General features: G+C 40.6%; 1 protein-coding gene across 1 annotated transcript in view; it reads left to right on the plus strand.

Annotated features, from left to right (window-relative positions):
* Positions 1 to 16,202, plus strand: part of LOC126237479 (gamma-tubulin complex component 5) — a 134,789-nt gene that overhangs the window by 93,486 nt on the left and 25,101 nt on the right. The window contains exons 13-14 of the mRNA XM_049947622.1: positions 1,227 to 1,347; positions 13,735 to 13,935. Coding sequence (XP_049803579.1) covers positions 1,227 to 1,347; positions 13,735 to 13,935 — 322 coding nt within the window. The remainder of the gene's footprint in view (positions 1 to 1,226; positions 1,348 to 13,734; positions 13,936 to 16,202) is intronic.

Consider the following 16,202-nt stretch of genomic DNA (forward strand, 5'->3'; position numbering starts at 1 on the left):
AAGTGGTTGGGAAGGGAGTGAGACAGGGTTGTAGCCTATCTCCAATGCTGTTCAATCTCTATATTGAGCAAGCAGTAAAGGAAATAAAAGAAAAATTCGGAGTAGGAATTAAAATCTATGGAGAAGAAATAAAAATTTTGAGGTTTGCCGATGACATTGTAATTCTGTCAAGAGATAGCAAAGGTACTGGAAGAGCAATTGAATAGAATGGACAGAGTCATGTAAGGAGGATGTAAGATGAACATCAAATAAAGGAAAACGAGGATAATTGAATGTAAGTAGTAGATGAGTTTTGCTGTTTGGGCAGCAAAATACCTGAGGATGGTCGAAGTAGAGATGGCAAGGAAAGCATTTCTGAAGAAGAGAAATTTGTTAATATTCAGTATAGATTTAAGTGTCAGGAAGTCTTTTCAGAAAGTATTTGTATGGAGTGTAGCCATGTATGGAATTGAAACATGGACGACAAACAGTTTAGACAAGAAGAGAAGACAAGCTTTTGAAATGTGATGCTATAGAAGAATGCTGAAGATTAGATGGGTAGATCACATAACTAATGAGGAGGTACTGAATAGAATTGGGGAGAAGAGGAATTTGTGGCACAACTTGACTGTAAGAAGGGCTCGGTCAGTAGGGCACATTCTGAAGCATCAAGAAATCACCAATTTAGTACTGAAGGGGAGTGTGGAAGGTAAAAATCGTAGAGGGTGACCAAGAGATGAATACACTTAGCAGATGCAGAAGGATGTAGGTTGCAGTAGTTACTTGGAGACGAAGAGGCTTGCACAGGGTAGAGTAGCATGGAGAGCTGTATCAAACCAGTCTTTAGTCCAAAGATCTCAACAACAACAAAGAGAAAGGGTAAAATACCATTGGTGAAGCCCAGTAAAAGCAAGCTTGACCAAGAGAGAGATAAAATACAGCAAATGATTCAGAAGCAAAAAGAGAGAACACTAAATGTTCAAGACTAATTTTTTGTCACCTTTGAAACTGCCTTTGCATACATTTTGCATTTCCTCCCAGTCGTTTACTTCTGAAATATCCATATTTTTAATCTGCTAGCTTGAAGTTCAGTATGCTTTTCCACACATAACTGTCAATTTAATGGACCTGACTTTCTCATTCAGCATGTTTATTAGAATCAGTTTTAATTTTCAGGTTTACTTAACCGTGATTTCTCATTGTATAACAAAGAAAAGTAATGTTGTAATTTTTCTGTTGCTACAAAGGTTGAATGCCCCATGTCCCTGATATTCTCTAAAGTCAACATGAAGATGTACAATTCTGTATTCAGGTTCCTATTGAAGGTGAAATGGGCACTTTGGGCCTTGGAACAGTTGAGATTTAAAAGTAAGTACCTGTTTCATTGATACTTTTGTCTTCTACCACCGTAAAAATATCCTTATCAAAATCTACATTCTTCTTACATACTGGTGTTTAGGGAGTCTATGGAGAAGGAATGAAAACTTTAAGGATTGCCTGTAACAATGTGTCAGAATTTGCAAATGATAAAACTGATGTTGCTGCATGGTAAGCAGGGCCCTCAATTTTATTTCTGCCATATAAATGCTAGCATTACTTTTCACAAGTTTGTGCTCCAGCATGTTTGTGCCTGTGTGACTGTACTGGTAGTGCATTGACGATAACTATGCTACTGCCAAATCTAGATCTGCAATAAATTATGGATTTCGGTGACTTACTGCTGCCCTTCTTTACATTTAAATTCATATTCATGTGGGGGGAAGGGAGGGGAAAAACCTTATTTTACAAGGCGCCTGGCATCCAGTGCACGTTGGTCTATTGATTATTCATATGATTTTCAAACGCATCCCTGTTTGTTTTGAATCATAAGTTCATTTTTGAATGCGTGCATAGTGTATGTGATGTCTCTGCCAGGAGAATCCCCATCGCATCTACAAATAAACTTTGCTGCAGACAAAAGGGGATGGGGCTATATGAGCTGAGCAGAATAAAACCGAATGGGTGAATGCCAATTACTTTTTATGTGGTTGACTGGGTTTGCGAATGATCAGTGTTATTTTAATTACTAGCAAAATCCTTAGATTCAGACTACCAGAATGGAAATAAATGACTAATAGGAATAACAGGTGAGAAAGTTTTCGTGTTATCTTATTGGTATGTCCAAGAAAATGGAATTTTGACAGAAAAGTTTTTGACCAGACCACTACAGTACTACTTCAGTTGTACAGTCCCCAGCTAGCAGCTGCTTACGTTCCATTCTAGGAGTAGCACGGAAAACTTCTCATTAGCGAAACAATGGCAAGAGACTGCTATTTATTGTTACTTGCACTGATGCTTTCTTTGTTAATGATCAACAAGCACCAAATAATAGACTGCGTATGATAGAAGATGTTCTGAACGAGTGTTTAGCGAAAATTTTTCTCTGTTTGAAAATCTTTGCAGACGCCTCTTTAGTACATTACATTCTGCACAGAAATTAGTCATCTTAGATTTAAAAATCTAGTCAATTGCCGTGCTTCATTTCTGACTGTATCACTATTCGGCATAAGAATAATACGAATATAAACGTGACATGACATGTATATTCTTCCGCGTTTGCTGTTGTCTCGCTCTAGTTTCGTAGTTTATTAGGCAGACAGACAGGATTTAAATGAGATAGCAGCAGCAAAGAATACATGGCATAATGTTTATATTCGTATTATTCTTATGGTGAAGAGAATACTGCATGTGATTCACAATTCATAAAAGTTCCTATTAGCAACCATCTCTTCTCACAGGTAGGAAAAAATTCAGAACGTAGAGTTGGCCATATTGACATACGTCCCGAACAGTCTTGCCAGTCGGATTTTCGTAGTACATTGAAATGCTGCTACTTTTGAAGATGAACAATACGGAATTTGTATTTACTTCGTTAGATAATGTATGAAAATGTAGTGGTCGAAACTCGGGGCGGAGAAAAAAATCTCGTCTTCCACTTTTTTTTAAATTTATTTACTGACCAGAGGTTTTGGCGCCAGTATTTATCTTTGTGCCTGCAAAGCATGCCTGTGTAGCGCTGCATATATTCGACAGCAGAAGTATGTTGTGGCGGCACCTACCAACATTTTTCAGAACTTCCGCTTACTTTTCACTCGATTCTAAGCCTCAGTTGGTTTTTTGGATTACAAAAACCGGAAAAAAAGTGTGGCTTAGATTCGAGTAAATACGGTAACTGGTGAAAAAACATGGGATAACTAAACCGGTGATTGGGGGAGGGTTAGTGAAGTTAAGAATAAGTTTTGACACTGGAAGGAATTGTTGTATCCGTAATTGAAGAAACAACAAATAACGATTGGCGTGGGTTCCAAATTCTGTTTATTGCCAATAGTTCCACAATACTAACACAACTTTATGCTTGATCAAGAGCAGCGACTGGGCTGCAGAGTCCAAGTCCGGTATGGTAAACAGTCGTAGCACAGTGTAGTGTCGTTCCTGGGTGCGACGTCGACGTAGCAAGTAGGTAGCCCAACAAGAGACTGCCAGGCGTGGCGCCATATGCGGCTATATAGGGCGAGTGGCGGAGGAATATGCCTGCCGTAACAGAGTCCACTTGTCGTGTCCTGTTATGATGGACGGCGCGACATCACGTAACTATCTCTCGGGAGGACGCCGGCCGAGGTTGCCATGACAGTGCGGAGGCACTCAGTGTGTGTGAGGCCTGCGTCTGCACTGTACAGCTGTGCAGAGCAGCGCATAAGCGGGGCATGCCGCCCGGTGGCTGTATGACGTAAAGACCGCGGCCACGCGGCTGCAGGTGCCACGGTGTGGGCATTGACTATACCACAGGAATAATTACAGAATTAGTGATGACAGGATTGTTTATTAGAATGAGGAAGGAGATGAAACAGGGACATCACACAATATGATTATTCCAAATTTATATAAAAATTTTGTACTACTAGTTTTCGATCTCCTACTTGAGAAGCTGGAGCATATAAATGAACTGCAAAACAGTTTCCTAACATAAAGCTTTTTGCTTGTAGTAGGCCTAATAGGCATTTCATATTGGTACTTCGTAAATTATATTCTGTTGTGTTGTAAAAATGACCATTTGTGCCAAACATGTCTTGTTGATTTGGCGTGTGTTACAACTGCTGACAATATTAGGCAGGTCTATTTCGTTTTATCTAACAGACAGTGACAAATACACGTAATCAGATCGAGAAACCACACTAGTCTTGGGCACTATTCGTATTAACAGCTTTTTCAGTATTAGAGAAACAATTCATTTTTTCATGTTTGACCAACTTTGATGAGGTTAAAGATTCTTCCCAGAAAGGAAAGCATGCCATGTATAGCTGTAGCGAGATTAGAGAGGGGGAAAAAATGGCAGGACTTAAAGATTGAAGAAATGTGTACTGTCTTGCTTGTCTCTTGTCTGTACTGGTTCTGTGTGCCCTATATTTAATTTTATGTCACACAAAACAGCAAGTTATTAACTAATTGGCAATAGAGTGTGCAAATTTTCCCAGTTACAGATAATCCCATCCAGTATTAATTGTGAGTTTGTTTTAAGAGGAGCAGGATTTCAGACTGGTCAACTGGGAGCAGGAGAGGCACCACGGGACATTTTAATTTTCACTGTTGTAAGTATAGTTTGATGGCATCCATTACAAAATATTATATGTTTGAATTCCACAGAGCGAAATACAGTGACATGCAATAGAACAATGTTGACTGAAGAGGCACACTTAAGACCAAATAACATGGCTAATACTTCCTCTAACACATATGTTTTACATGATTTGTCAGATTCTTCAGAAAGATGTGCACTACAAAATGAACAAATGTTCACTTTAAGCCGAATTATGCGTTTTAGTATGGTTCACGAGATTCTGATGCTCTTGGAGTATCGTCTAATGTCTTGTTTCTTTTATGACATAATGTAAGATCTTTCAGTGTATTATACGTATGAACATATGGGCTTCCTGTGTCATCAGTAACGCCTGTTACCTGGTGCTCCTGGCAACTGCCGAAAGGAACCTGTTTCTAACAAGTCACGGGAAAATATTGCAAACGGTTGTTTGAAAAGCATTACATTCAAGGTAAATTTCCTTTTATGCAAGATGAACTATGTGCAAGAATGTACGGTGAATTTCTTAAATCAGAGAGCGTCTGACTCTCATCTAAAAATCAGCTCTTTGAGGATGACCATTTAGCAGAATTTTGAGACAAGAAGATCAGACATTAAAAAAAATGTTGTTAAAAACTTTACTGCCACATTTGTACGATTTATCTTAAAGTGTAACACACACAAAAAAGATCAACATTATATGTGAAAGCTTAGCTTAGCTTCTCTTGCAGCTTATTAATCTTAGAGGCCAATATCATGTGCGAAAGCTTCCCACCCCCCCCCCCCCAACCCCCCCATTGTAGCAACACTATGTATATTAATTTAAACCATTAACTTGTACTATTTGTGTGTTCACGCTACTTAACAGTGATGTTGCTGTTGGTTGACTAATTCACATGTACAAAATTGTTAAGGCTTTCGTGGCCACTTGTTGACAAACTGCCTATTGGCTTCTGTCTCGGGTTCTTCGGCCGACGTTCATCTAATGATTTTTCTGATGTTTCGCCAGCACGAGTGGCTGGCATTGTCAAAGCTTCACCCTCCATTGCCGGTGGTGAACTGGAGCCGAGCTCGCGGCCGCAGACTATATGTACCTGGCGCGCCAACGTCCGAGGGCTTCTCCGCGATCATTTCCGGTGCGGTTCTCCTCTTGCTACCTGCGACGGTCGTTCGCTGCAGTACGGGAAGCCAGGATCCGTTTACCTTAAGGCTTTCCTCTTTCTTGTTGAAACTGTTCGCGTGTTTTTGTATTTCTACAGCTTCTCTAAACAAGCGCGTGTGATAGTGCTTCTCTACAGCCAGAACTTCCGTGTCGGCGAATTTTATTACGTGGTCGGTCTCACTCAGTGCGTGCTCTGCCATGGCCGATTCCTCCACCTGCCCCAACCTGCAATGTCGCTTATGCTCTTTGATCCTGGTGTTAATGGATCGTCCAGTCATTCCGACATAAACTTTTCCGCATGTGCATGGTATACGGTATATTCCCGACATTGCAAGTGGGTCTCTTTTCTCCTTCACCGATCTAAGGCACTCTTTGATCTTCCTTGTCGGTTTGAAAATCGATTTTACGCCATGTTTGCGCAATATACGGCCGATTCTGTCCGTCACTCTGGGAATGTATGGCAGAAAGGCCGTACCCGACATTTCTTTTTCTGGTTCCTTACTTCGCCGAGTGTTTGGCTCTGTTATACTTCTAATGTAATTTGTGGAGTACCCATTGCTCCTCATAACAGTTTCCAGGTGTTGCATTTCTCGTTTGAGGTGTTGCGGCTCACATATTCGTCCTGCTCTCGTTACGAGCGTACTAATCATGCCTCTTTTCTGGCTCGGGTGGTGGTTTGACAGTTTGTGCAGGTATCGGTCCGTGTGTGTCGGTTTTCGATACATGCTGTGTCCCAGGGTTTCGCCGTCCCTTCTGACCAGCACATCTAGAAATGAAGGGATGGCGAAAACCTGGGACACAGCGTGTATCGAAAACCGACACACACGGACCGATACCTGCACAAACTGTCAAACCACCACCCGAGCCAGAAAAGAGGCATGATTAGTGTGGTGTCACCGCCAGACACCACACTTGCTAGGTGGTAGCTTAAATCGGCCGCGGTCCATTAGTACATGTCGGACCCGCGTGTCGCCACTGTCAGGATCGCAGACCAAGCGCCACCACAAGGCAGGTCTCGAGAGACGTACTAGCACTCGCCCCAGTTGTACGACGACGTTGCTAGCGACTACACTGACGAAGCCTTTCTCTCATTTGCCGAGAGACAGTTAGAATAGCCTTCAGCTAAGTTAATGGCTACGACCTAGCAAGGCGCCATTTGTACCATTGCATGTATCTCAAGATAGTCTCACTTGTATCATCAAGAAGGCTCTATACCAAAGGACGATATAAAAGTTAAGTGTTCTAGTAGCTATGTTCTTTTCTTTATCACATTCATTACGAATCCTGTTCCAGACTTCGCGCCAGTCGGCGTGTGTGTACGTGTGCCCTTTCGGCTACCCGTCACTGTGGACTGGCTGCCTTGTCAGTCCACTACAATTACTACGCTCGTAATGAGAGCAGGACGAATATGTGAGCCGCAACACCTCAAACGAGAAATGCAACACCTGGAAACTGTTCTGAGGAGCAATGGGTACTCCACAAATTACATTAGAAGTATAACAGAGCCAAACACTCGGCGAAGTAAGGAACCAGAAAAAGAAATGTCGGGTACGGCCTTTCTGCCATACATTCCCAGAGTGACGGACAGAATCGGCCGTATATTGCGCAAACATGGCGTAAAAACGATTTTCAAACCGACAAGGAAGATCAAAGAGTGTCTTAGATCGGCGAAGGAGAAAAGAGACCCACTTGCAATGTCGGGAATATACCGTATACCATGCACATGCGGAAAAGTTTATGTCGGAATGACTGGATGATCCATTAAAACCAGGATCAAAGAGCATAAGCGACATTGCAGGTTGGGGCAGGTGGAGAAATCGGCTGTGGCAGAGCACGCACTGAATGAGACCGACCACGTAATCAAAATTCGCCGACACGGAAGTTCTGGCTGTAGAGAAGCACTATCACACGCGCTTGTTTAGAGAAGCTGTAGAAATACAAAAACACGCGAACAGTTTCAACAAGAAAGAGGAAAGCCTTAAGGTAAACGGATCCTGGCTTCCCGTACTGCAGCGAACGACCGTCGCAGGTAGCAAGAGGAGAACCGCACCGGAAATGACCGCGGAGAAGCCCTCGGACGTTGGCGCGCCAGGTACATATAGTCTGCGGCCGCGAGCTCGGCTCCAGTTCACCACCGGCAATGGAGGGTGAAGCTTTGACAATGCCAGCCACTCGTGCTGGCGAAACGTCAGAAAAATCATTAGATGAACGTCGGCCGAAGAACCCGAGACAGAAGCCAATAGGCAGTAATTCACATGTGCTATGCTCTGAATATCCACTGTCATCAGCTGGCGAGATCACGTGGCAGGATCTATGACTGGCATACAAAAGCGCATCGCAGTCTCAATTTCAGTGCTTCAGAAAGTAACATGTGGTGTTTGGTGAAATTCGAATTTATACTTTCGTAATACAAAAATATGCAGTGTACATGTTGGTGCACATCAAAGATCTTTCCAAAGTGTGTTGTTTTTCTTGAGTTTTGTTTTCTAAAGTGCAGGGAAGTTCTACGCTGGTGTATAAAACCATAATCAGTCAGAGGATTGATAAGTTTTACAGTTACGAGGAAAAGTATACTATCACTTAACAGGGAAAAGGTGTATTTTCACCCAGGAGAAAGTGTATTTTTAACCCAGAAATCCAGGAAAAATACAGGAATTTTTCCTTTGTCTATGTATACACCCTGTAACATACAATATAAATTAAAATATTAGGAATTCTTTTCTGAAAATATTTGCCACCTGAGTACAGCTTCTAAATGTTGTTGTCATTGTTGTTTTCAACCAAACACAGATTTGATTCAACTCTCTACACTACTGTTTCCTGTGTAAGCTTTTTCATCTCTGTATGGTTATTGTAACCTACATGCATTTGAACCCGCTTACTATAGTAAAGCCTTGGCCTTCCCTGTAATTTTTACCTTCCACACTTCCCTTGCTTACTAACTTGAGAATGCCTCGATGCCTCAAGATGTCTCCTATTAACTGATCCCTTCTTTTAGTGAAGTTGTGCCATAGATTTATTTTCTCTACAATTCAATTCAGTACTGCTTCATTAATTAACCAATCTGCCTATCTGATCTTCTGGATTTTTCTGTACCCCAATATTTCAAAATCTTCTACTCTCTTATTTACTTACTGAGGAAGACAGTTAATAGTGAAGCCAAGAAGAGACTGTAAGCCTTTTTAAGTGTGGTACTACAGAAGAATGCTGAAGATTAGATGGATCAGTCAGATAATTAATGAAAAGTTGAACTGATAGGAAAAGAACTTAATGGCACAAAAGGCCAAAAGAGAGGAGTAGGTTGAAAGGATATGTTAATGGAGGAAAGTGTGGAGGGTAAAAAATTGTGGTGAGAAGTCAAGTCTCTAATACAAAAGCAGGTTCCAATAGATTAAGTTTATGTTAATTATTCAGAGATGAGTAGATTTGCACGTAACATCTAAAGTGGGGGAGTTTTATCAAAGCAGTCTTTGGATTGAAAACAATGACAGCTGTCATAATAATAAGTCACTTCCAGTGTTTTCATACTTGAAAGTGGCTTGTCTTCAGAATCTATAGAGATATTATTGACTTGATTTTTTTAGAAGTCTGCAGTTATGAGTATATTTTATTTGGCTTATTACATTGACACAGTAGAAATACACAGTAAAGACAATAACATAAAAGTTTGATGTCATGCAAACAGAAGATAGCAAGCCAATATTAAATGTCTATACAAATACCAGCCATTACAGTAAACATTCCATCAAGCGAGTACCCATAAGATGACGTGAATTTCTGGGGCATGACCTCTTCCCAAAGTGGTTCTTGTGAAGACTGCTTGTAGATTGCAGTGCCATTGGTATTGAGGACTGGAGGTAGTGATCAATTTCCAACAGTTGTGACAGCTCCATGTCACCGTCGAAGTATGTCATTACTAAAACTTCCTGGCAGATTAAAACTGTGTGCCCAACCGAGACTCGACTCGGGAACCTTGCCTTTCGCGGGCAAGTGCTCTACCATCTGAGCTACCCAAGCACGACTCACACCCCATCCTCACAGCTTTACTTCTGCCAGTACCTTGTCTCCTACCTTCCAAACTTTACAGAAGCTCTCCTGCGAACCTTGCAGAACTAGCGCTCCTGAAAGAAAGGATATTGCAGAGACATGGCTTAGCCACAGCCTGGTGGATGTTTCCAGAATGAGATTTTCACCCTGCAGTGGAGTGTGTGCTGATATGAAACTTCCTGGCAGGAGACCTTCTATAAAGTTTGGAAGGTAGTGCGCAGTCACAAGCATCGCCAGGTGCTGAGACCCACCTTCAGTGAGTTGTGATCTCAGCTAGGGTAGGTAATGGGGGTACAGAAGAGGTTTGGTGTGGGCAGGGAGAGGTTATGTACTGCTGCCTGTGGGAACGTGCAGTGATTTGATGGGGAAGGATGGTGGGCTACTAAGTGCAGCATCTGGAAGCTGTGTTGGTGAGGCAAAAATGGGAGAGGAAAGAAGCAGAGAAGGGAAAAGGACTATGCAGGTGTGCTAGTATGATGGAAGTCATGTGTAGGGGTGGAGTGGGAGAAGGGAGGGGCGTAATAGCAGGTGGAGGATTTTTAAATGCACCTGCAGGCAGATCCCATATTACTAGATTTCCAGAAAGCATTTGATACAGCTTTCCACTAGAGACCCAGGGCTGCCACAATGTCTGGAAATAAGGGAAATTTTGAAAAAAAAAACTGGAAAAATCTCGTTTTTGTCTCAGTAGCACGACATTTATTGTTTACTGAGATGTCATCTTTCATCGCTGGCTAGGTGCGGCTGAGTATGTGCTCGGCTTCCCGACTCTGTCATTCTTACGGCTTCTCCCCTTCCCACTCCTCCCATCAGCTTGCAGTCAGTGCTGCCACCACTACTTGCATCTAACCTAGCAGCTGCCGATGAGAGGTAGGGCGGCATGACGAGTGGTTTGTTTGGCTGTGTTTGTCAGAGCTTGTTGACGCAGCAGCTGGAGACAACGGTCATGTGTGCATTAGTTGTGTCTGAGTGATTGTGTTAATGTGTGTATGTGCTCTCGTTTTCTGAGAAAGGAGATGGCCAAAAATTCAGTTGTGAGAGTGGCACTGTCTCTTCTATGTGCCTGTCTGTGGCTCGGTGGTCACGTTTATGGTGAGTTGCTACCTATCCTCATTAGTATTGATTCTCAGGATATTTCCACAAGTTATCTGGATGATCACCATGGTCTGATTTCATCAACATGGTGTCTGTTGCACATGAATAGCTGGCCACACGAGTGGACTTCCTTGACGGGTCAAAACCACAGGCCATTTTTGGGGGTTATCTCCAACAGATCAGACCTGTTGATCTGAGGCCCATAGTTTCCCACTAACGTGCAGGCCCTACCTGTTGGATCTAGTCTCACTGATCTGCCTGCAGGCTGGTTCTGTCTGTGTGTCGGGTAATGTGGCGGATTTTCATGGTTTATCCATGGACCCAGGACTATGCTGCTCCTCGGCAGGCCAGAGGCTATGGGTGATGGATTTCAGGAATTGTGACTGTCTCACTGCAAGTACATTGTACAGCACAGCGTATTACAGGCATTTTGTTTATTCTAGTACATTTTGGCACTTTGAAAGTAGTTTATATATTATAAAGTAGTTTATATATTAGAAAGTATAGATGATAAGAAGAAGAAAATTGTGGCAGTCACTGGCAGTTTGCACTATGTACTCATGTATTTCTTGAAAGTAAAATCTCTCAATACCTATAGAATAACAGGCATAATACGGTGAGTAATAACAGACGATAACGAACATAGTAGAACCAACATTTTATTTGTGATCACCTACAGTGATGGTTTACACAACTCTTCTCCAACTTATACATGTCTTTCAAGGGGCCTACTTTTTTCTGAAGTTATTTCTCAAAGCAGTGAAGGTATTTTAAATCTGTCTTGCAACTCCAACAAAATGCATATTTTTGTCACCAAATGTGTTTCTCTTTATTGATATAAAATAACATAAGTGGTCTTGAAAACATATCTACCATTTGCCTTGCTTTCTCCATCTAAAAGCAGTTCATTATGCAAGATGTTGGTGTTAGTATTTAAGAATTTTGCTCACACATTCAGAAATACAGAGGTCCTTACATTTATTATCAACTAACTTCTTTACTTACCCTTTGTCGGGGAAAAATGCCAAAACTTGTCTGGAATCAGAGAAATATCAGAGAATTTCACTTCCCCAAATATGTTTGTGGCTCGAAGACATCTTACGAATTCGAACTCAGTATGTTATTGTGGACGCCGAGCCTTCATCAGAGACAAGGGTATCATCAGCAGTGTCCCAGGCAAATGTTATAGGACCACTCTTTCTCTATATAGACTCAAGTGATCTGATGGATAGGGTGAACAGCAATCTGCAACTGTTCACTGATGACACTGTAGTGTGTGGGAAAGTGTCAACATTGAGTGACTGCAGGAAAATACAAGATGACTTAGACAAAACATCTGTTTTGGGAGACAACTAGCAGCTTGTTCTGGATGTAGAAAAATTTCAGTTAATGCAGATGAGTAGGGAAAATAGTCCTTTAATGTCTGAACACAGTATTAGCAGAGTTTTGCTTGATCTTTCAAATACTGTAATGTTGCAAAGTGATATGAAATGGAAAGAGCACGTCATTTTGATTATACAGTAAGGTTCAGTGTATTTGGAGCATTATAAGAAACTATAGCTCATTTATGAAGAAGATCATATATATAACACTAGTGCAACACATTTGTGAATATTGCTTAAGTGTTTGAGATCCCCACCTAGTCACTGTAAAGGAAGACATTGAAGCAAATCAGAGGTGCGCTGTTACATTTGTATTTTGTTTCTGCAAGGTTTGATCAGTGTGCGAATATTACAGAAACACTCATGAACTCAAATGGTAATCCCTGGGTGAAATATGACGTTCTTTTAGGAAGACATTTCTGTGAAATTTTAGAGGAGTGGTATTTGCAGGTGACAGCAGAATGATTTCTCTGCCGCCAATGTACATTTTGCATAATGACAGCAAAGACAAGAAAAGAGAAATTGGGGATTAAACAAATATATAGGGACAGCTGTTTCTTTTTCCTCACTCCATTTGTGAATGGAACAGAATAGGTAATGATTAATAGTGGTAAAAGATATGCTGCGCACCATATGGTGGCTTGCAGAGTATGTACATAGCTACAGAACTCCTGTTTTGGATTTAACAGTGGTAAGTCTGAGCTTAGCAGTAACTAAATGAAACTGGATTTATTGCTACTTACCACAAAGAGGTGGCATTGAGTGGCAGACATTTAAAAATAGACTAAGCTATTGGACAGGCTCCTTCTTCAGATATAGAAACATCAAAAGACACCCCCCCCCCCCACACACACACACACACACACACTCACTCTTCACACACAAGTGGCCACTTTCAATCTTCAGGCGCTCAATCCTTTGTGTGTGTGTTGAAGACGCTCAATCCTTTGTGTGTGTGTGTGTGTGTGTGTGTGTGTGTGTGTGTGTGTGTGTGTGTGTGTGTCCCTTTAACTGAAGGACTTCTTTTAAATGTGTCAGCCTTACACTCAATTCCCTCTGTTTGTGGTGGGTAGCAGCCTAACCTATGTCAATTTTTATAGTTGTAAGGTACCAGTTACATGTCTTACATCAGCTGGCATCATTTGAAAAAAATTGTAGTATCGTAATATTAAACACATTTATGCATTGTGTATATGGATACGTTTTCTGAGTAAAAGTTAGTCTGGTATGTGTCTTGTTTTTATGTGTCATTAAAATTATGAAGCAAATATATCTTTGGATACTGCACTGATTACACACCAGAGATTCTGACTTTTAAGCGTAGAAATGAAAAGTTTTGTGTAATATTCATTAATTAATGTTAGTTAATATTCTAATGAGTCTCAGAACAATAAAAATTTCTTGAATTTTAGCCACAGTAGAAGCTTAGATGTGATGAACTTTATTTTATTTTTAAGGAGGGGAGTTGAAGGACAATAATAAGGCTGAATCTGCAAGTAACATTAGAAAACGTAACATGTTGTGGCTGTTGCGCTTCTGGATGTTGCATTCAGTTGGTTGTCTTCATTCATACCTGATGGGTCAGGTATTAGTATCACTTGGTTTGGTACTTGAACGAGACATAGAAGAAGCAGCTGATCTGGACACACTAATTAGAGGTATTCATTATGTAATTTGTTTTTGGCATTAAAGTAACTTTTCCTATGTTATAGAAGTATGATATGTCATTTGCATAAGAAGAACTTTAGTGAAAAACATTTTACTTCATCAAAGGTAACAATAAAACAGTGATGTGTAAAAATTTAATTTTTTTGTATTTGTCAATTTTAGTAGTTTAGTTTTGCACTGCCTGCAGTGCCACAGCTCTGTAGTTTATTCCCTTGTTGTAGTTGTCTCATTGCATTCTTCAGTCACTCAGATTGTGTGGATTAGTACTTCTTTCATATTGGTGTTCAGTTGTGGTAGTGAAAAATAAATAGTAATTATAGTTGTGTGGATACTGTGTGAATTGGCCACAGTGTGCATCCATTTAGAAACTACCCTGGCAGTGATTGGCAAGCTTTGGGCTGCTGCACTGATCTGTGGTAACACCGGAGCTCTTGATGTGAAGGTTGTGGTGCATCTATTGCTTCCTGCATCATGTTGGAACACTGATCTCAGTGCACCTTCTAATGCACATGACTTGGTCGGTTCATATTTTCCCAAATTTTAGTAGCAGGTAGTGGTAGAATCAAAGATCTCTAGGCATGATAAAACAAATGTAAGTTGCTGGCTGCAAGAGTATTCTCCTACATGGTAGTGACAGATATGAAACACAGCTCATTGCTGAAAGTTCATCCGAGACTTTGTGGAATGCTTCATCTTTTGCGACAGTGGCCGATGTCCATGGGAGATCTGAACAAAGGCAGAGGGTGGGCAGTTTGGTTTTTTAGACCTCCAGTCTCAGGTAAAGAAGCTCCTGGGGAAAACGAAAGGCAGGTTGGTAAGGAAGGACAGTATACACCAATTAGCATAGTAGCAACCACATACTTTGCTTATTTAACCTCTCAGATGGTTGATAAAATTGAGAAATACTCTCATGAAACCACCTTTGACATTTTGGAAAAAGCATATTTGTGCCATCAACTGTACAATGTTGCGTTTGCTCTCTACGAGTTTTGAGTGTTACATCCATCTTCAAGGAGATGGTGAAACTGATAGAGAATAAACATAAAATTGTATAGCTGATGAAGGAAATATGCTTTTTTCCAATTATTTAAGGGCTATAGACAATCACATACAAAAGACTTTTGACTTTGTTTTTGTAACCAAATGCATCTGATTTACTTCTGGGTTCCTGTAGAATGTTAATATGACATATATGGTTATAGTCTTGCAGTCCATCCGTCGTATGGATATAGATTTTTGCATTTAACTGGTTTTTTGACATCCTATACACTAGCATGCCGAAGATGAATACACAACAACAACAACAACAACAACATAAAAAAACGCAAACAAAACATAAAATATGGAGCACAACAAAGCACACTTCTACTTTTGGCAGATATCAATTAACAAATAGACTATTGCGAATTATAAAATTGAAACTGCAGTCCCTATGCTAAACTTTTGGGACATGATTATCACTGAATCAATTGAAATATGACAGTCACAGGATCTGATCAGTGAGGACCAGTAACGATCAGTGAGGTCAGTGGCCCAGTTGACAATTTTGTAATGTGTGTTGGCAGCCTTGTTTAGAAGGTGTAGCTTTTAGTAGGTACAGTTGAGAGGAGAGGGTTTGTAAACTTAGGTCAGAGATAGCTCTCTATCCAGAGCTTCATTGGGTGGCAAATGAATGTAAGATAATAGAAAGCAAGTTTTTAGTAAATGCTTGAAAAGCAGTTGCCATGAAAAGGAAGAGGAACAGGAGTGGACTGACATGTCATTCACAGAGACGGGGTGTCCCTTTCATCTTTCTTTTAATTTTATGACTCCATTTGTCTATAACATTTGTGTCACATCTCTTCTCAACAGATAATTGTTTTATGATCTGTAGCTCATTTTTGTAGTTGTCTTAACAAAGTGTAATTTAGAGATGTAAAACTACTGTAGGCTACCGTGGACTATCATAAGTAAAGGTAGACAATGGGAGTTTTCCTAGTAACCTTGGTCAGTTAAGTTCTTAACCATGTTACCTGTACATTATGCATACCTATCAGGCATTACCTCATTTTGATTGCTTTGTTTGCATATGTGATCAGTGTCTTACTAGATTCCCTTAGAAACTGGAAGCGGTAGAAACTGAGAGTATATATAAAGGGCTGTATTTTAAACTACAGAACATTTTTGTTCTCCATAGTTATCCTCCCGTCTGTTACTTAAAAATAAACAATATTCATAGCAAAATTTAAATTTTCAATGTTTAATTCAGGTGACTGTA

This window comes from Schistocerca nitens, chromosome 2 (genome assembly GCF_023898315.1).
Source record: "Schistocerca nitens isolate TAMUIC-IGC-003100 chromosome 2, iqSchNite1.1, whole genome shotgun sequence".
Lineage (NCBI taxonomy): Eukaryota > Metazoa > Arthropoda > Insecta > Orthoptera > Acrididae > Schistocerca > Schistocerca nitens.